The following is a 21,525-nucleotide window of genomic DNA, read 5'->3' as shown; positions in this document are numbered from 1 at the left end:
ATCTCTTCATCTGGCTGTTCACCTACATGCTTTATCCTAGGTTTTAATAAACTGGTGTGTTTCTCTGAGTTCTGTGAGCTGCTCCAGCAAATTAATGGAACTGGAAGAAGGAGTTGTGGGGAGTTCCCACTTGTAAGCAAGTCCGAAGTTGTAGGTAACCTGGGGGCCTGCCACTGGCCACTGGGGTATGAAATGAGAAGGGAGGTACAGTTTGTGGGGCCCAGCTTTTCACCTGTGGGACCTGACCCTCCAGGTCGCTAGTGTCAGGATCCAGCTGGTGTCCTGGAGAATTGCTGGGTGTGTGGAAATCCCCACACACATTTGGTGACCAGACGTGTCCAAGGGTTGTGTGGTAGCCAGTGTGAGTAAAGGAGAGACACAGGAGGAGGCCGAAACTGTAGGTTTGTCCAACACAGAGCTCTGGAAAAGTCAACCCAAAATCCACCCAGAAGCTCTGTGGGGTTTTCTCCGCACTTGGACGCGGGACTTCAAGCAAACTGGCTGCACCCCAGGTGTTCCTGCCTAAGGGCTCAGCTTCCCCTTTTCCCCAAACTGATGATTAGAATGCGCCCCACGCCACATCGCCACATCGGCCTTGGGTAGGTTCCTGCCTCTGAAGAGGCCTTAGCTCTGCGCCTGTGTCCCTCTCTTTTGAGAAGAGGAAGGCCCCACGTGCCTTTACAACGACGTTTCCGATTCTTCCTTCCAGCAGAGTGGGGGCTGCTCCGGTCAGAAGTGCTAGGAGTGCTCAGTGAGGAAACGGAGCTCACCTCACACCCGAGTGCCCTCAGGCCCTGAGCGAGCCGGGGAGCACTTCCAGAAGGCCCCGAAGCCCGCTGGGCACACTTCCCGCAGCTCTGGCCGACCCCAGCGCGGGCCACGCGGGCGCCGAGAGCATCGCAGTCCGACGAGTTCCAGGGAGTTCTCTGAGGCTCGGGGTCCCGAGTGAGGGGCCTGGCGCGTGAGGCGGGGATGCGCGTGGGGATATCTGTGTTTGGGGCTTTATTTGGGTTCAGTCCCTGAGGAATGCGGGGTGCACGCTAAGACGAAGTCTTCAGAGTCTGACGCTGGTCAGGACGAGGGGAAGGAGGCTTGTGTGTTAACGCTGCGGGGCGAGGTCTGGCCCCGCGAACACCGCTCCTTGGCGACCTCAGCGATTTCACCTGGGGCTCCGTAGGAGCTGGAGCGTCCATGAGCGAGGACGGCTCCTGTGGTAACCTTGACATGGAATTTGAGGTCAATGTTCGGGGAATGCAGCGTTTGAAAGCCTAGGAATCTGGGAGTTTTGAAGCTCATAACCCAAGGCTGGTTTTTTTTTTTTTTTTTTTTTTTAATATTCATTCATTAAAAAAATGTTTTTAATGTTTATTTATTTTCGAGAGACAGAAAGACAGACCGTGAGCAGGGGAGGGGCAGAGAGAGAGAGAGGGAGACACAGAATCCGAAGCAGGCTGTCAGCACAGAGCCTGAAGTGGGACTCAAACCCGCAAACTGCAAGATCATGACCTGAGCTGAAGCCGGAGGCTTAACTGACTGAGCCACCCAGGTGCCCCTGTTCATTCATTTTTGACAAAGAGAGAGAGAGTGCAAGTGGGAGAGAGACAGAGAAAGGGGGAGACAGAGAATGCCAAGCGGGCTCTGTGGTGATAGCAGCAAGTTGATGCTAGGCTTGAACTCATGAACCGTGAGGTCATAACCTGAGCTGATGCTCAACTGAATGAGCCACCCAGGTGCCCCATGAGGCTCAACCTTCTGGATGGTGGAATATTTCCTTTGTCTTTCGAGTCCCCTCTCAATATTCCTAACAAAATTTTGAATAAAAATTTGTCTCCTGCATCCATTCTCCTCACTGTCCCCACAAAAATCAAGAGTAGTAGTGCACTATGATGGAGTGCTGTGTACCTGAATAAAGATAGGATTTTTTTAAATCTCTTTCTCTCTCTCTTTCTCTCCCTTCCTTCCTTCCTTCCTTCCTTCCTTCCTTCCTTCCTTCCTTCCTTCCTTCCTTTCTCTTTCCTCCAAAGTGGACTTGAACTCATGACCCTGAGATCAAGACTAGACCTGAGATGCTTAACTGAGGCATCCAGGTGCCCCAGGATTTGTATCTTCTGGCAAACATTTCCTTGATATTTCCTTCCTGGTTTGACAAAAGCAACCATTTTCCTAAATTCTCCTTCCCCATTAGAGCCATTTTATTAAGAGAAATTTTTTAAACCACCTTTCTAAAAATTGAGATTATCTACATTTAAGACTCTGCCTATCTTCTAACACAAGTGTACTTTTTTTCATTGTCTCTGGCAAATATTAAGGGTTCCTGTTATTCTACCTTATCACCAGCATTTTATACTTTTAGTTTTTTGGATTTCAGCAATTCCAGTAACTGGGTACTTGTATCATACTGGGGTTTTAAAAAAATATTTATTTAAGTCATCTCTACTTGGGGCTTGAACTCACAACCCCCAAGAGCAAGAGTCACATGCTCCTCTGGCTAAGCCAGCTAGGTGTCCCCCCGCCTGCAGTTTTAATTTGTAATTTCCTAATAACAAATAATCTTGATCATTTTTCATATGTTTGTTTACTGTCTTTTTAAAAAACTTTTAAATGTTTTTATTTATTTCTGAGAGAGCACAAGGGAGAGAGTGGGGGAGGGGCAGAGAGAGAGGGAGGCACAGAATCTGAAGCAGGCTCCAGGCTCTTGAGTCACTATCACCACAATCCAGTTTTGTTTTTTTAATTTCATGTCCCCCAAAAGTAACTGGATGGTTGTTTCGGTATTATTGAACTTTGACAATTCTTTATATATTCTGAATATAAGTCCTTTATCAGATATACAATGTGGAGATATTTTCTCCCAATCTCTGGCTCCACTCTTCTTAAATGTTGTGCTTAGAAAGTACAAATGTTTAAAAGGAAAAAAAAAGTATAACTGTTTTTAATTTTAATCAAGTCCAATTTATCACTTTTTCTTTTATGGCTCTTCCCTTACGATCTTGTCCACGAACTCTCTGGCTAACTTTTTTGGTTTATGAACATTATCTCCCATTTGCCTCTCTCCCTTATACTTAGGCCTGGGATCTATCTTGAGTAAATTTTTGTATATGTTTAAAGGTCTTAATTTATTTTTCTGCAAATAGAAATACAATTATCCCAGCATCCTTTGTTGAAAAGACTAATCCCATTAAATTATCTTGGTGCCTTGGGGGGAAAAAGTTATTAAGCTTAATATTTTTGGACTCTCAATTCTGGTTGTACCTTTTTCATTGACTCCAGACCCTTGCTGGCCTCACTTTTAGTGGCTTTTCCCTGAGGCCCCAATCCCAGTCTCAATTTAGGTTCCTCCCAACTGCTCTTTCCTCTAGTGGGTGTTGGCCAGCCTCACACTGATGAGGGATAGAAGCAGAAAAATGTTCATCTTTAGCCTGGAAGGCTAACGTATAGCCAAATTAGTTCTCATAATGATCAAATATGTACTGGTTGCCACATTCTTCTTCTTCTTCTTTTTTAAAGTTTATTTATTTATTTTGAGAGAGACAAACAGTGCGAGTGGGAGAGGGGCTTAGAGAATCCCAAGCAGGTTCCTCATTGTCAGAGCAAAGGCTGATACTGGGCTTGATCTCTTGAAACCTTGAGATCCTTGAGATCATGACCTGAGACAAAACCAAGAGGCCGGGGCTTACCCAAACTAAGCCACCCAGGCCACCCCCTGGTTGCTACATTCTTAAAGGGTCTCATGACTGCCTGTAAATCTCACCAATAGTTACTATCAGACTGAATGATAAGCACCAGAGCTATCGTGTCAAAGTAGTTTTATGAGCAGAAATTCGAAGAGAACATTTATGATCCAATACTCCCTGCATGTCCCCTTGCCCTTGAGCAGTAGGCATGTAACCACCAGATTCATACAGCAAATACGCAGCTCTTTCTGCCCACAGGTCCTGTCCTGGTGCTATTTAAATTACCTTAGTAAATTGCACCACAAAAGTCTCAAGAATTCTTTCTTCACTGTTTAGCTCAACAATCTCACAACAATACTGTACCAGTTGCTCAAAATCTGTTTCTGTTCTTAAAAACCTCCTCCTGCAAGCAATTTTTCACCAGAAGCTTTCCTTGGGTGCCTGTTACCAGATATATTTTCCTCTTTCCAGAAGTTCGTTCTCTGCTGCACTATCCACACTTGAACTTTTACTGTTTGGAAACCTTCCTCCTTCCCTCCTCCACTCCCGTGGTGGGAGGGAGGGAGAGGGAGGGAGAGAGAGGGAGGAAGGGAGGGAGAGGGAGGAAGGGAGGGAGAGGGAGGAAGGGAAGAAGGGAGAAAAGAGGGGCTCCAGCTTACCTGGTGCTAGAGCGAACCAAGGGTGAGATCATGACCTGAGCAGATATCCGATGCTAAATGACTGAGCCACCCAGGCACCCGGAAACCTTTTTAAAAATATAGCATGTAGGGGCTCCTCAGTGGCTCAGTCGGTTAAGCATCGGACTTTGGCTAAGTCATGATCTCACCCTTCCTGAGTTCAACCCCCACGTCAGGCTTTGCACTGACAGCTCAGAGCCTGGACCCTGCTTTGGATTCTGTGTCTCCCTCTCTCACTTGTGCTCTTTCTCAAAAGTAAACACACACACACACACACACACACACACACACACACACACACACACACACACACACACACACACACACACACGATAATATACACCTGTGCCTTGGCGCTTCCTGAACAGCTCGAGAATGCAACTTAGCTCACACCAAGTTTGCCTCCAGGAGACTGAGTCTGAAAATCTACCCGTCTTCCGCAAGAGCCGACTTTAAGTAAATGAGATAATTTCGGCGGATTCGGACTCCGGGCTATCACCGGCTGGGAGCCGCAAACCCGCCCCCTTGCCTTGTGTACGGCACTTGTCCCCCGCTGGTTCCAGCATGGCCGCCTCCACAGCTACAGCCGGCGGGCGCGGACATATTGCTCCCGGAAATACCAGCAAACTTCTTCGAAGTCTTCAGGTCCTCCTCGGCCGCCATAGGCTGTCGAAAAATTGGAGCGATGTTTCCAGGGATTGAAGGAGTTCGCGGAAGTGTTACCCTTTAGGCTCTCGCTGTGCCCTGGGGAAAACCAGGTTAGTGTGTGCTTTGGTCCCATGAAGGTTTTCTGTTTGTCCCATTGGGGGTTTGTTTCTCACGGGATGGCGTGGTGTCTACAGGGTAGAAGTGGAGTAGGGTGGGCCTGTGCAATTATTGGCGGGGATCGGTTGGTCCTGGCGCAAAAGTGGAGGTATTTGAGGGGAACCACATGGGAGTGTGTGAAGCGTGTGTCTGTGGTTGGGGTACTTTGGGGGTCATTAAAACCGCTAAGGGTCTGTAGAGATCACGACCGTGTCCGCGCTGTCAAGAGTCTGGGGTTCTGCAGCAGGCGGTGCAGATCATTAACGATGATCGAAGTGTCTCGTTCCGGTGGCGAACTTAATTTGGGGCTCATGATGTTGGGGCCCGGGTGGATGCTCATCCCATCGGGGTGTCTCGCCCGGGTGTCAGGTTAATAAAGGCGGTGTGATCCGTGTCTGGTACAGAGATATTTGTGAGAGCTGACGCTTTGGAGCCAAGGCCCTGGGGCTGGAGTTTGGGTTGAAGTTCTTAGCTGGATTGCTGGGACTCCGGAGCTCCGGAGAGTAGTGTGGACCCCTCTGTGGTGTGGTGTGGTTTTGTTTTGTTTTGTTTTGTTTTGTTTTGTTTTAAAGCCTTTTGTCCAGGGGTTGACTTACTGCAGACCGAGGGACTAGATCGCCACCGCCGTCTGTTCATCGTCGTCTATGGGTGTTTTCCCGAGGCAAAGGAAGAATTGAGTCCTTGTGACAGATCTTAAAGTTGAAAATGTATAATATCTATCCCTTTGCAGAAAATGTTTGCCAACGCCTGCACTCACCTTTTAAAAAAACTTTTTTTTAATGTTTTATTTATTTCTGAGAGAGAGAGACAGACAGCGTGAGCAGGGGAGAGTCAGAGAGAGAGGGAGACACAGAATCTGAAACAGGCTCCAGGCTCTGAGCTGGCTGTCAGCACAGAGCCCGACGAGGGGCTCGAACCCACGAACCGTGAGATGGTGACCTGAGCCAAAGTCGGATGCTTAACCGACTGAGCCACCCAGGCGCCCCTGCACTCACCTCTTAATGCGTAGCAGAGGCGAACACTGTTGCTTGCTTGCCTGACATACATTAACACTTTGTTCTTTGCCAACAGAATCTCCATTTTGCTTAGTATCCATCCCTCTTGCAGGGTGACCCACATCTCGGTTTGTTACTAAGTAGCGGTGTTAGTCAGTCATGGTCGTCCCAGTTCTGATTGCTAATGAATGAATTTCTGTGAAATGAGCTTAGTATGTGGTGCAGTTCCAGCCAAACTATCTCTGAAAATCTGCTTAGTGGTTTCTGGGGGAGCATTTTCTCTTTTACGTTAGTAATTCTTTGAATCCCTTTTTCCATGTGCATGATGATGTTATCTGAGTATAACCTATAACCTTAATTTTCATTCTGATTTCCAACATTTATAATTTATATTATTTTGAGCGAGGCCTCAAAAATAAATATAAATGAAAATGCAATTTATTTAAAAATATTTTTAAACGTTTATTTTTGAGAGAGACAGAGTGAGAGCGGGGGAGGGACAGAGAGAGAGGGAGACTCATAATCCAAAGCAGGCTCTAGGCTCTCAGCTGTCAGCACAAAGCCCTATGTGGAGCTCAAACTCACCAGCCATGAGATCATGACCTGAGCTGAAGTCCGAGGCTTAAGTGACTAAGCTACCCAGGCACCACAGGTCCATTTTTGCTGTATATATTTCAAGGCTGCATGTTGAATTACTTGCATAGAAATTCAAATTGTTATAATGTGGTGAATTGGACCTCTTAACCAGTGAGTGTTGTTTCTCTTTCTCTTTAGTAATTTTTGGGCTTTTTGGTCCATTTTGTCTGAGAGTATAGTTATACATGTATGTTTACTCTTTCCATGGTATACCTTTTTTCTATTCTTTTATTCTGGAGCTTTCCATGACATTGTTTCCAACATGTAACCTATAAAAGCATGTTATCAGGTTTTGTTTGTTTGGTTTGTTTGTTTTTTTAATTTTTTAATGTTTTATTTATTTCTGAGAGTGAGAGAGAGGCAGCATGAGCAGGGGAGGGTCAGAGAGAGAGGGAGACACAGAATCTGAAACAGTATCCAGGCTTTGAGCTAGCTGTCAGCACAGAGCCCGATGCAGGGCTCGAACCCATGAACCATGAGATCATGACCTGAGCTGAAGCCGGACGCTTAACCGACTGAGCCACCCAGGTGCCCCAACATGTTATCAGGTTTTAAATTTTAATCCAGTTCGACAATTTTGAGGCATTTGTGTTTGATGTAATTAACTGGAATCCTTGTTTTCCTTAATATAATCTTTAATGTAATTATTAGTATGTTTGGTTTAAAAACAGTCATCTAAGCACATTGTAGTTATCCCACTTGTTCTCAGTTTTTTATTCTTTTTTTTCTTTTTGCCTTGTTTTGGATGAATTTCTTGTCATTATATTTTCCCCTTCTGTTAGCATGAAAATTATGTACATCAAGACAATTATTAGTTTTCATCAGGATACTAGACATTACGTACAGCATGGAGCCTTCCTTTGTCAGATTCTCATGTTAATTAGTACTTTCACACTCTTCTCCAGTGATGCAGAAATCTTAGAACACTTCAACTTCACTTACCACTTTTCAATTTATTTTTATTTTTTTGTTTTTTAGAGAGAATGAACGAGGAAGAGCCAGAGAGAGAGGGAGAGAGAGAGTCCCAAGCAGGCTCCATGCCCAGCACAGATCCCGACAAGTCCGAGCCACTCAGGTGCCCCACCACTTTCCAACTTATTTACAATATTCTGTACTTTCGTTTCTTATGTATTTAAAAACCTCCTAAGACATTACCATTATTGCTTATAAGACAATGCTTCTGATTTTCCCAGTATGTTGGTTTTCAAACTGAAGTGCCTGTAAGGCTGTACAAAAAGCTTTGAAGATGTACTTGAGCACATGTGGTTTAAAGGAAAACAGTGCCCCAATCCTCTATTTCTGTGTGGTCTGTTGTATGAAAGTGGTCTGCCGGATTCTCCTTCTCCTGAAGCATGGTATTGGGGTGGATCCCATTCTCCTCTTCTTGGTCAGACTCCCCCACTTACACATCACAGAATGAAGGAAAACCTTCACCACATTCAGAACCTCAGGCATTATTGGCCAGAAGAATAAATCCTCTGGGGCATCAAATAAAGGGATACTGAGTAGAGGTGCCTGGGTGGCTCAGTTGATTAAGTGTCCGACTCCTGATTTCGGTTCAGGTCGTGATCTCACTGTTTGTGAGTTCAAGCCCTGCATTGGGCTTCTGTGCTGACAATGTGGAGACTGCTTGGGATTCTGTCTCTCCCTCTCTCTGCCCCTCCCCTGCCTGTGCTCTCCCTCTCAAAATAAACTGAAAAATAAATAAAGGGACACTTAGCAATACTACGGGTGTGTGTTACAAGGTGAGTGCCCAGCATCTGGGCCCAGAAGTACACCACTCAGACTACATTGTCTCCTCAACCCACAGGTCCTGATGCCCCAGGAGGAAAAAGGATCATGTGAAGGAGAAAGAAGTTATGGATATGGTGTCAGTTTTTATGGGATACATCTGACTAAAAACTGAGATTTTTTTTTTCTTTTTCTGATTTATTTTCAAGAGAGTTAACATACAGCAGAGTCTTGGATTCAGGAATAAAATTTAGTGATTCATCTCTTACGTATAACACCCAGTGCTCACCTGAAAAGTGCCCTCCTTACTGCTCATCACCCATTTACCCCATTCCCCCACCTACCTCCCCTCCAGCAATCTTCGTTTTCTTCTCTGTATTTAAAAGTCTCTCTCTCTCTCAAATCACACTTCTCTTTAATAATGATTCAAAGTAGAATTTTGGTTTCTTTCTTTCTCTTTTCTTTTTAAAAATTTTTTAATGTTTTATTTATTTCTGAGAGAGAGAGGCAATGTGAGTAGGGCAGGGTCAGAGAGAGAGGGAGACACAGAATCTGAATCTGTGCTGATAGCTCAGAGCCTGACGCGGGGCTCGAACCCACAAATCATGAGATCATGACCTGAGCCAAAGTCGGACGCTTAACTGACTGAGCCACCCAGGCGCCCCTCTTTCTTTCTTTCTTCCTTTCTTCCTTCCTTCCCTCCTTCCTTCCTTCCTTCCTTTCTTTCTTTTCTTTCTTTCTTTCTCTCTCTCTTTCTTTCTTTCTTTCTCTCTCTCTCTCTTTCTTTTTCTTTCTTTTCTCCTTCCTTCCATCCTTCTTTCGTTAGTTAGCATATAGTACACTAATGAATCCAGTAGTTCATCCCCTACATATAACATCCAGTGCTTATCCCAACAAGTGTCTTCCTTAATACCCCTTTGCCCATTTAGCCCATCCCCCGCCCCACAATCCCTCTAGCAACCCTCGGTTTGTTCTCTATATTTAAGAGTCTCTTATGTTTTGTCCCTCTCCCTGTTTTTTTAGCTTTAGTTTTTTTCCACCCCCTCCCTGTTTTTATATTATTTTTGCTTCCCTTCCTTTATGTCCATCTGTTTTATACTTTAGTTTCTACATATGAGTGAACCCATATGATAATTGTCTTTCTCTGACTTATTTTGCTTAACATAATACATTCTAGTTCCATCCACATTGTTGCAAATGGCAAGATTTCATTCTTTTTGATTGCTGAGTAATATATATGACATCTTAATTCATTATAGAGAATAATACTCCATTTTTGTGTATATGTGTGTGTGTGTGTGTGTGTGTGTGTGTGTATCACATCTTCATTCATCAGTCGGTGGACATTTGGGGTCTTTCCATAATTGGGCTATTGTCGATAGTGCTGCTATAAGCATTGGGGTACATGTGACCCTACGAATCAGTAATGCTGTATCCTTTTGATAAACACTTAGTAGTGCAATTGCTGGGTCGTAGGGGAGTTCTATTTTCAATTTTTGGAGGAACCTCCATACTGTACCAGAGTAACTTAACCAGTTTGCATTACCACCTAGCAGTGCAAAAAGGTTCCTCTTTCTCCACATCCTCACCAAGATCTGTGGTTGCCTGAGTTGTTAATTTTAGCAATTCATACTAGTGTAAGGTGGTATCTCATTGTGGTTTTGATTTGTGTTTCAATGATGATGAGTAGTATTGAGCATTTTTTCATGTGTCTTCTTTGGAGAAGTGTCTATTCATGTCTTTTGCCCATTTCTTCACTGGATTATTGGTGTTTTGGGTGTTGAGTATGATAAACTCTTTATAGATTTTAGATACTAACCCTTTACCTGATATGTCATTTGCAAATATCTTCTCCCTTTCTGTTGTCTGTCTTTTAATTTTGCTGTTTGTTTCCTTTGCCATGCAGAAGCTTTTTTATCTTGTCGAGGTCCCAGTAGTTAATTTTTGCTTTTGTTTCCCTTGCCTCCAGAGACATGTTGAGTAAGAAGTTGCCGTGACCAAGGTCAAAGAGTTTTTGCCTGCCTTCTCCTCTAGAATTTTGATGGCTTCTCATCTTATATTTAAGTCTTTCATCCATTTTGAGTTTATTTTTGTGTATGGTATAAGAAGGAGGTCCAGGTTCATTCTTCGGCATATTGCTGTCCAGTTTTCCCAATACCGTTTGTTGGAGAGACTGTCTTTATTTCATTGGATATTCTTTCCTGCGTAGTCAGGAAATTCTTTCCTGCTTCTTTGTTGGCCATACATTTGTGGGTCCATTTCTGGATTCTTTATTCTGTTCCATTGACTTAAGTGTCTGTTTTTGTGCCAGTACCATACTGTCTTGATGATTACAGCCATGTAATACAGCTTGAAGTCCAGGATTGTGATGCCTCCAGCTTTGGTTTTCTTTTCCAGGATTGCTTGGGCTATTCGGGGTCTTTTCTGGTTCCATACAAATTTTAGGGTTGTTTGTTCTAGCTCTGTGAAGAATGCTGTGTTATTTTGATAGGGATTGCATTGAATATGTAGATTGCTCTGGGTAGTATCGTCATTTTAACAATATTTGTTCTTCCAATCCAGGAGCATGGAATGGTTTTTTCGTTTTGTGTGTGTGTGTGTGTGTGTGTGTGTGTGTGTGTTCTTCAATTTCTTTCATAAGCTTTCTATGGTTTTCAGTGTACAGATTTTTCAACTCTTTGGTTAGAGTCATTCCTAGGTATTTTATGGTTTTGGGTGCAATTGTAAGTGGGATCAGTTCCTTGATTTCTCTTTCTGCTGCTTCATTATTGGTGTATAAAAATGCAACTGATTCCTGTGCATTGACTTTGTATCCTGCAACTTTGCTGAATTCGTGGATCAGTTCTAGCAGTTTTTTGGTGGAATCTTTTGGGTTTTCCATATAGAGTATCATGTCATCTGCCAAGAGTGAAAGTTTGACTTCCTCCTTATCTATTTGGATGCCTTTTATTCCTTTGTGTTGTCTGATTGCTGAAGTTAGGACTTCCAATACTATGTTGAACAACAGTGGTGAGAGTGGACATCCCTGTCGTGTTCTATTTCAGAGTCTCTCTCTCTTTTTTTATGTTTTATTTATTTCTGAGAGAGAGAGAAAGAGAGAGAGAGACAGCATGAGCAGGGGAGGGTCAGGGAGAGAGGGAAATACAGAATCTGAAACAGGCTCCAGGCTCTGAGCTAGCTGATGTGGGGCTCAAACCCACAAACCATGAGATCATGACCTGAACTGAAGTCAGATACTTAACCAATTCAGCCACCCAGGCGCCCCTATTTCAGAGTCTCTTATGGTTTGCCTCCCTCTCTTCTGTTTTTATCTTTTCTTCCCCTCCCCTTCCCCTATGTTCATCTGTTGACTTTCTCAATTCCATATATGAGTGAAATCATGTGATATCTCTTTTTCTCTGATGTCTTATTTTCCTTAGCATAATACTCTCTAGTTCCATCCATGTTGTTGCAAATGGCAAGATTTCATTATTTTTGATTGCTGAGTAATGTTCCATTGTATATATATACCACATCTTTATCCATTTGTCAGTTGATGGACATTTGGGGTCTTTCCATATTTTGGCTATTGTTGATAGCACTGCTATAAATTTTGGGGTGCATGTGCCCCTTTGAATCAGCATTTTTGTATCCTTTGGATAAATTCCTGATAGTAGGACAAGCCCCATTTTAAAAACGTGTTCATGTTTTCATTTTGCTTTATTTTTTTAAATTTATTTTTTAAATAAAATTTTAAACATTTATTAGCTTTTTTTGAGTATTGAGAGACAGAGAGAGACAGAGCATGAGCAGGGGAGGGGCAGGGAGAGGGAAGATGCAGAATCTGAAGCAGGTTCCAGGCTTCGAGCTATTAGTACAGAGCTCAACATGGGGCTCGAACTCACAAACCGTGAGATCATGACCTGACACTTAACCGACTGAGTCACCCAGGTGCCCCTCTGCTTTTTTTTTTAAAAATCAAAATATATTTTCTTATTTTTTCCAGGAATAGAATTTAGTGTTTCGTCACTTACATGTTAATACCCAGTGCTCATCCAGGACGGAGATTTCTGAAGAGAAGAGTAGACCCAGAAGACACAAAGCAGTTTCCCCACAGCGAGCTATTTTCAGAGAGCAGAAAAATGATCCAGGCTCAGGTGACTTTTGGTTTATTTTATTCTTTCCTTTGTTCCCTAATGGAGTTGTAGAGGCCTGTAAAAAATCAGTTCCATTAATCTGAAAAGTATATATACATATATCTTTTGCCTGTCATCTCCATATGGATGGTGTTTCTAAGTTAATGAGAAGATTGAATTTCTACATGTTATAGAAACTTCTCATTGGATGAATGGATGGATGATTGAGTGCACAGTTACAGAATATTTAGTTATTTGCATTGTCCACATTGTGCCAAAAGGACAGCCCCACTGCATATCTAGATGAAGCCTATAGAGTGGAAATAGGCAGAAAAATTTTAGCATTTCTTTCATACCATCAAAAGGACATGACTTCATTAGAGAGCACTATTATTACAGGAATCCCTGACGTTTGATGACGTGGCTGTGAACTTCACGTGGGAGGAGTGGCAGCTCCTGGCCCCTGCTCAGAAGAGCCTGTACCAGGATGTGATGTTGGAGAACTATAGGAACCTGGTGTCAGTGGGTGAGGACAGCTCCCCTGTGTCACTCAGAGGGTCCCTATCAGTGGCCTTTCCTTTCTCGGCTTCTTAAAGCTCTGGAGTATGTGTGCTGTTCTGAAATTAGATTCTCACTCCCCTCCCTGGCTCCAGAGACATGGGTATGTTCTCCCTTCGCCTGAGTGCAAAACCTTTACTTTGTACAAATGTATGATATTGTGAGATATATACATATATGTATATACATGTATGCTTTTGTATATATATATATATATATACACACACATATGTACATGCATATGTATGTATATGTATGCATATATATCTTTTTTTGTCTTCATCTCTAATTTTTGCACAGAGCTCCCATAACAGTTGTGATTTCCTATGTTCTATAAGAAGATAAATGTAAAATGGGTGTCTTTTGTTATTTATATAACAAGACTCTATCAACCATATTTGGGTTTATGTTGATGAGGTGATTTTGGAAAGCCACTATATAACCTAAGGGTGGGATCTGGTTGTCAGGGGAATCAACCATGATTAGAGGGTTGCAACTTTCAATTCCACCTCACCTCTGGGGAGGAGAGAACAGCTGAAGTTTGAATCAGTCACCAAAAGCTAATGATTTAATGTAATTAATCATGCCTACTTAATGAAGCCTCCATAAAAACCCAAAAGAACAGGTTTATAGACCTTTTGAATTAGTGAACACACAGAGGTGTGGGGAATGTGGGGTGCTCAGAGAGATTGTTGAAGCTCTCTCTGTGTCCCTTCCCACATACCTTTTACTGTATATCTCTTTAATTGGGCTGTGTCTGAGTTCTATCTGTTTATAATAAATCAGTAATGTAATAAGTAAACTGTTTTCCTAAGTTCTGTGAGCTGCCCCGGCAAATTAATTAAACCTGAAAAAGGGGTCATGGAAACCACTAATCCATACTTAGTCCATCAGAAGCCCAAGAAACAACTTGGACTTGTGATTGGTATCTGAAATGCAGATGTACAGTCTTGTGGGAGCGAACCCCTAACCTGTGGATCTGAAGCCGTCACCAGGTGGAGATTGTCAGAACCAATCTGAATTGTCAGACACCCAGTCCGTGTCCTTTAGTGTCACAGAATTCCTTGATGTGTGAAAACCCCATGGAGCGGGTGTCAGAAGTCAAGTACTGTAGTGGAGTATCAACAGGAGAGAAGATATGCAGGGCAGTGTTTTTCCGTTATAATGTGAAAATTGTTTTGTCTCCAACTATAACATTCTGTGGTTTTCTCAGACCTCAAGCCCAATGCTTAGTCTTCTGTCATTTCCCATGAACAGGTTTTCACCCCAGCAAACCAGATGTGCTCACCAGGTTCAATCAAGGGAAACCAGTAGGAACAGTGGAAGATGACATCCTCTGTCACACCCGTTCAGGTGAGTCAGAGGACAGGAGGGGGCTAGGCTGTGCAAATCATATTCGAGTTGGTCAGATAAGAGTTACAGCTGTGAGAAGGTTTGAGCATAGGTAGGCAGTGCCTCCATGCATCTCTCTCCCATCGTGCAACCTCATTTTCTTTGTAGGAGTTTAGAGAAAAATATACCCTTTACCTATTCTGGGATCTATTCCATTTTTATCTACATCTTAAGTTTTTGTTTGTCTGCATCGTTTTCTTTTTCTTAGGATTCTCTGATTTTCCCTTCCTCTTCATACTCTTGTACCTCTCTTGCTATAAAAATCCACTGTCCAAGGGCCTCTCTCCAAAGAGAAAACTTTGAATTCCTCACTGTCTTCTGACTACTGTACCCCTCTGTCCCATTGGTAGTGTCGGTTTTCCTTCCTAACATCCACCCAGCCTGGATGCTGGGTCCCTAGAGTCTGCACTGTGCCCTTGTCCTCACGCTAAAGTTCTCCCAAGGTTCTGTTTTCCATCTTCTCATCTGGTCTCCTAGTCCTTCATACTTTTCTGCATTCCAATAATTCATATTTTCATGCATCCCCATGGCGACTCCTGAGTTCCCAATGACTACAAAGAACTCACCTCCTCTTCCCTCCTAGAAAACCTCTGTAAGTTTCGGTTCTTTTTTATTCTTGGGCATCTTATATCCTGGCTGTCCAGGCATGACCTCAGATGTTCCCTACATGCAGAGCGCTCTTCTTTAAAGGAGCCAGTTGTTCCTGAATTTTAACTAAAAAGATATTTTAACATCCTCTATTCTCTGGACCCTAAGCTCCAGATCATACCTTATGCCTACTTTAATTCCGTTGTGTATTTACTAATTTTGAACTTTCTTCTTGTTCATTGTAGATGTTACACCGCTGTGTTCATTTACCTAAAACTTGCATTTTTTCCATTGTATCTGATGACACTGAATCCCAGTTAACTATGTTACCTGTTGTATGACATGAAATTCCTCTGTCATCTCTATGATGTACCATCTCGTTCACACAAAGGCAGAGTTTCATCATCTCTCCTACATTCTCCCCAATGTGTTCAATACATGTGACTGCTTCCTTCATTCATTCCTTTAAAAATTATTTTCTGGTATATTAGCTGTGTGTACTTGAGGGCAAGAACAGTAAGAAAAATGCATAGAAATAGGCCAAGAGCTTTCATTCTAAGAGAAGAAATAAGATAATCAAAATAGACACATAAATAATATGTCTAGCAGAGTGAAAAGTACTGTGATAAAAGTTTAGTCACAGGGGCACCTGGGTGGTTCAGTCAGTTAAGCATCTGATTTTGGCTCAGGTCATGATCTCATGGTTTGTGAATTTGAGTCCCATGTCAGGCTCACTGCTGTCAGTGCAGAGCCTGCTTTAGTTCCCCTGTTCCCCTCCCTCGTTGCCCCCCCCCCACCCCCTGTCAATATAAGTAAATATTTAAAAATAAGTAAACACTTAAATAGAGAAACTTAGTCACCATCATGGAACAGTAGGGTCTTGATCTCCTCTTTAGGAATGGAACACCCCTGATAAGGTGCCTTAGAGCCAAGAAGTAAGGGAAGTTACTAGGCTGCTGGATTGGGAATGTTCCAAGTAGAGACCATAGCAAGTTCATTTTTTTTAAAGTTTATTTATTTTGAGAGAGAGAGATAGGTCAGGCTTGGGAGGGGCAGAGAGGGAGAGGCAAAGCGAGAATCCCAGGTAGGCTCCATGCTGTCATTGCAGAGCCCACCTCAGGGCTCAATCTCAAACGGTGAGGTTATGACCTTAGCCAAAATCAAGAGTCAGACTGAGCCCCCCAGGCGCCTGAGAGCATAGCAAGTGACATGTAATAATTATGTTTTCAAAGAATTCCTCTGCTGCGTAGACAGTAGCTGGCAGGGGCGTAAGCAGGAAAGCCATGTAGGAGGCTGTCGTACAACATGACAGATTGTCTTTGGAATGGGTGGAAGGGAAGTTTTGGTCATGTTCTGGATACAGTCAAAACGGAGGGCAGATGAGATTTGACATTTAAGTAAATATGGGCTATAAGAGGAAGGAATGGATGGAGGTTGAATGTAAGACACTGGGGGTGAAAATGGCTAAAAGGAACATTAAAACAGCATAATTGAAGAATGATTGCTTGGCCTTGGCTGTGATTTGAGGATTAGGAAATCCTTAAGGTACATTTGAGCAAGTAGATGAGAGATGTGAGCAGCTCCGTGGGTAAGGAATGTTCCAAAGTAAAACTGGAAAGTTCAAAGGCCTGAGGCAGAAGTGTGGTCTCAAGAATTTAGGAAGAGTGGACAGAGCAAGACTGGAGAGAAGGTCAGTGGGGCAGTGACTGGGAGTTGGGGTAGCAGGTCACATAAGGGCCTTTCAAGGACATGTTAAGACCTTGATTTTAATCCTCATGAGATGAGAAAATATTAGGGAGTTTCAAGTAGAGGAGGCTTGACACGATGTAACTTATGTTTGAAACGATCACTTTGGCTTTTGTGCAGAAGAAGACAGGACCTGGCAGGGGAGGACTAGGAAGGCCAAGTAGAAGGCTGCTGCTGTAGAATGAGAAAGAAATTGGCTTCCATGAAGATGGAGGGCATTGGTGTTGATCCGGTTCTGGTTATGATTATAAAGAGGGCAGGTGGGATTGATCACTGAGGTGAGCGATGTTTGAGCAAGAGAGACCGATGACAGGAGGCGCTGAGTTCTGTCCTGGTTAAAGGGAAGACTGGAGTTGTCATTCACTGTGATGGAGGTGCTGTGTGGAGGAGGAGATCTGGGATGGGAAATCAGAAGTTCCTTTTTGGAATTTGTAGGTTACATTGAAGTGCTTGGAGCCCAGTGTGTATCATTATTGTTGCTCCCCAAGGGCAACCACGACAATAAATCCTCCAGGGAGGCCCGTTTTCCGAGTGTACCCTGATTTCCTGCACCACTCTCCATCTCCGGTGTTCCTTCCCATCTGTTTTCACAACCTGTAGCTGTATTCCTTGTGTCCTTCTTTGCCCTGTCAGTGGTTTCACCCAATGGCAATGTAGGCTCCCTGAACATGAGGACTCTGTGTGTGTGTCCCCAACATGAGCATGTGCCCTGTGCACTGCAGTCAGCAGTAAGGATTTGTGAAGTGAAGGAGTCTGTCTCTCACCAGTTTGGATCAGGTAGCCCTCCAACCCATGGTCTACTGCTCACGGTAAATTGTGTGTATTTCATAGTCTCTGCATGTTTTGCAAGGCCTCCTTTAGAAAGGAGTCAAATCTGTATTTATTCATTGTGAATGATCTAACCTTGTTTTTACGGTAACTACTTTTATCCTTTGGGTTATTTATATTATCGTTTTATCTGATGTGCCAGGAACATTAAAATGTAGTTTTATTGATCCTAATTTCATAGGATCATCACTAAGTAGACACATCAAGGTAGTTTTTAAGTAATCTTTCTTCCAAATCAAGATGATGAATGAAGTCATTTTTCTTTTCTTTCCTAGAAATATGGAAACTTGATGACTATTTACAGGAGCACTTAAAAAATGAAATCATAGAGAATAGCCTAGAACGATGGTATGAACATAAGACATTTGAAAATACTGTTCATCAGAGCACAGCTCATTCCATGTTAAAGCAAAATCATGATATATATGGAAAATCCTTTTTCCACACTAATAATGAACAATTTCATACTAAAATTAAACCCCCTGGAAGCAGAAAACTCATCAGCACTAAGTCCCAATTCAGCAAGCATCAGAAAACACAAAAAACAGAGAAGCCTCATGTATGCAGTGAATGTGGGAAAGCCTTCAAGAGGAAGTCCTGCCTCACTGATCATCAGATCATTCATACAGGAGAGAAACCTCACAGATGTTGTCTGTGTGGGAAAGCTTTCAACAGAAAGTTCATGCTCACTGAACACCAGAAAATGCATACAGGTGAAAAACCTTACGAATGCAATGAATGTGGCAAAGCCTTCCTCAAGAAATCGCGGCTCAAAATACATCAGAGAACACATACTGGAGAGAAACCATACATTTGCAGTGAATGTGGAAAAGGCTTTATCCAGAATGGAAATCTCATTGTACATCAGCGCATCCACACAGGAGAGAAACCTTATATATGCAGTGAATGTGGGAAAGGCTTCATCCAGAAGACCTGTCTCATAGCACATCAAAGACATCACACAGGAAAGAGTCCCTTTGTGTGTAGTGAATGTGGAAAATCCTGTTCCCAGAAGTCAGGTCTCATTAAACACCAAAAAATTCACACGGGTGAGAAACCCTTTGAATGCAGTGAGTGTGGGAAAGCCTTTACCACAAAGGAAAAGCTCATTGTCCATCAAAGAACTCACACAGGCGAGAGACCCTACGTCTGCAATGAGTGTGGGAAGGCTTTTGCCTACATGTCTTGTCTTGTTAAACATAAGAGAATACACACAAGAGAGACATGTGGAGATGCAGTCAAAGTGGAAAATCCTCCCTCAGAGAGTCACAGCTTATCACAGACTAGTGGTGCTGTGCAGGAGAAAGGCCTTGTTAACACAATGACGATGCAAATGCCTTCTGTGGCTTGTCAGACGCCATTAAACATCAGGGGACTCTTAGCAAATAGCAATGTGGTCATAGTGGGACAGCCTGCAGCCAGATGCGCACCCTTGGGAGACAACAGAGGGTTTGCTCAGGACAGAAACATGAATACGGTGAATGTGTTCGTGCCTTCTGTAGTTAATTATGTCTTATTTTATGTCATAGAAAACCAGTAGGAGGAAGCTCGGAGACATGCTATGTGGAGAAGGATTGAGCAAAAATTTCTAGATCGTATATGGCTGAAAAGTAGGGAATTGCATAAATGCTGAGGTTGGGAAAGCCTGATCTCCTCATCCTATTAAAAAATATGCATTGATAGAGAGGCATAATATGATGTTAACCCAAATACGTACACATCAGTTCCTCTATTGCCTGTTAAAGGAATGGAGGAAGTCTGAGTTCAACTAAGTAGAGGAAGTAAGTAAGTGAATTTTAAAAACATACAAGATAATTTGTATCTGGAATGCTGCTATGAATGAAAAATCAGGAAAGGGCTAATGCTGGGTGGGTGGGATATGGGGCATGTATCAATTCAGTTTCCCCAGGCCAAGGTGAAGGATTAATTGGAAACTGGGGTATCTGCCATAAGCTCTTAAAAGTGTATTTTATACAGAAGCACTCATGAAGCAGCAGCCTTAGACAGAGTCAGTTCATTTGTTTATGGAGTATTTGTCAAATACTCCCTTTGTACTGGGTGCTGTTCCAGAAGCTGAGGATACAGTAGTGACCAAAAATAGAAAAAGCCCCTGGTCTCCTGGAGACAGCACTGAGGTTACTGGATTATCTTTAAGTGGTACATTTACACACCAGCTCATCTAATAAGAGGGTGGAAATATCCACACTAGGTGAAGTAGTCTTGGTTTGCTCTGTTCACTGCAAGAGAATACTGTAGCCTGGATGGCTTATAAAAAAAATTTATTAAACCAAAAAGTACAAAGTTTCTACATAATGAATGTTTCAAAACTTTCTAAGTATGAGAAGTCTTGAATAAAAAATGAAAAAAATATATTTCTGTTGTGGAAGCTGCAAAGTCCAAGATGAAGGTGCTGGCAGATTTGCTGCCCATTGAAGGTCTGCTTCCTGGCTCATAGAAGGTAGTCATCTCACTGTCCTCACATAGGGGAAGGGGAAGGGTGTTCTCTGGGACGTCTTACAAGGGCACTGATCTCATTCATGAGTGTTAGTTACATCCTCTTGACCTAATCACTTCTCAAGAGCCTGCTTCTTTTTTTTAATATTTTTAAAAATGTTTATTCATTTTTGAGAGAGAGAGTGAGTGGGGGAAGGGCAGAGAGAGAGAGAGGGAGTCACAAAACTCAAAGCTGTCAGCACAGAGCCCGACACAGGGCCCAAACTCAGGAACTGTTAGATCATGACCTGAGTCAAAGTTGGACACTTAACCAACTGAGCCACCCAGATGCTCCATCAAGGGCCCACTCCTTAATACGATCATATTTGGGATTAGGCTTCAATATATGATTTTGGGGGGGACACAGTAGTCCATAGAAGATATAGAGTATGGTAGTCCCCTCTTATATGTGGAGAATACATTCTAAGACCACCAGGGGATGCCTGAAGCTGGGATAGTACTCAACCCTATACAGAGTACGTTTGTTCTTTTTTTTTTTTTTTTTTTTTAATGTTTATTTTTGAGAGAGAGAGTGTGCAAACCAGGGAGGATAGAGAGATGGGGATAGAGGATCCGAAGTAGGCTCTGCACTGACTGGAGCGAGTCTGATGTGGGGCTTCAATTCATGAACTGCAAGATCATGACCTGAGCCAAAGTCGGATGCTCAACCCACTGAGCCACCCAGGTGCCCCCATAGTATGTTTTTTCTTGAACATACACACCCATGATAGTCTAATTTATGAATTAGGCACAGTAAGAAATTGCCATCAATAAATAATAGTATACTTATAACAATACACTATATAAAAGTTATGTAAATGTGTTCTCTCAAAATATTTTATTGTCCTGTACTCATCCTTCTTCCTGCGATGTGAGATGGTAAAATGCCTACATGATACGAAGTGACATGTAGGAGTTGTGACTGTTTTAGCATTAGGCTACTGTTGATGTTAGAAGGAGGATCATCTGCTTCTAGGCCACGTTTTGACTTTAGGTGACTGAAAGCCTTGAAAGCCAAACCATGGATAGAAGGGGTGACCACTGTATTGGTTCAAGGGGTATGAGAATTTCTTGTCCAAGGAGTATATTACTTCAAGGGAGGGCAAGGACTCTTAGTGGACTTTAAAGGGCTTTTAGAATGTAAGTTATTTTTTTCATGTCCATGTCTTATCTCCCCAAATAGGTTAAAAATTCTTTGATAATTTTTGTTTTGCTGTTTAAATTTTAAAGTTTTAAAAACAAACAAAAAATCAGTTCCTCAGTTGCACTAAACCAAATTTCAAATACT

At 42.7% G+C, this 21,525-nt stretch overlaps 1 protein-coding gene across 2 annotated transcripts; it reads left to right on the top strand.

The window, feature by feature from the left end:
* The first annotated feature begins 5,044 nt into the window (after window positions 1-5,044).
* Window positions 5,045-20,096, top strand: ZNF350 (zinc finger protein 350). Of its 2 annotated transcripts, none has more exons than XM_039220168.1 (5): window positions 5,045-5,109; window positions 12,503-12,653; window positions 13,032-13,158; window positions 14,448-14,543; window positions 18,020-20,096. In XM_039220168.1, the coding sequence occupies exons 2-5, from the start codon at window positions 12,531-12,533 to the stop codon at window positions 19,282-19,284; spliced, it is 1,611 nt and encodes a 536-aa protein (XP_039076099.1). In that variant the 5' UTR covers window positions 5,045-5,109; window positions 12,503-12,530; the 3' UTR covers window positions 19,285-20,096. The 2 variants fall into 2 exon arrangements, with proteins under 2 accessions (XP_039076099.1, XP_039076097.1); XM_039220166.1 differs by lacking the exon at window positions 5,045-5,109 and adding an exon at window positions 7,831-7,861.
* Window positions 20,097-21,525: the final 1,429 nt, after the last annotated feature.

Source organism: Hyaena hyaena, unplaced genomic scaffold (genome assembly GCF_003009895.1).
Source record: "Hyaena hyaena isolate Hyena2069 unplaced genomic scaffold, ASM300989v1 scaffold_871, whole genome shotgun sequence".
NCBI classification, from domain to species: domain Eukaryota; kingdom Metazoa; phylum Chordata; class Mammalia; order Carnivora; family Hyaenidae; genus Hyaena; species Hyaena hyaena.
The sequence above is the reverse complement of the archived record's forward strand: the minus strand, read 5'-3'. Positions and strand labels throughout refer to the sequence as shown.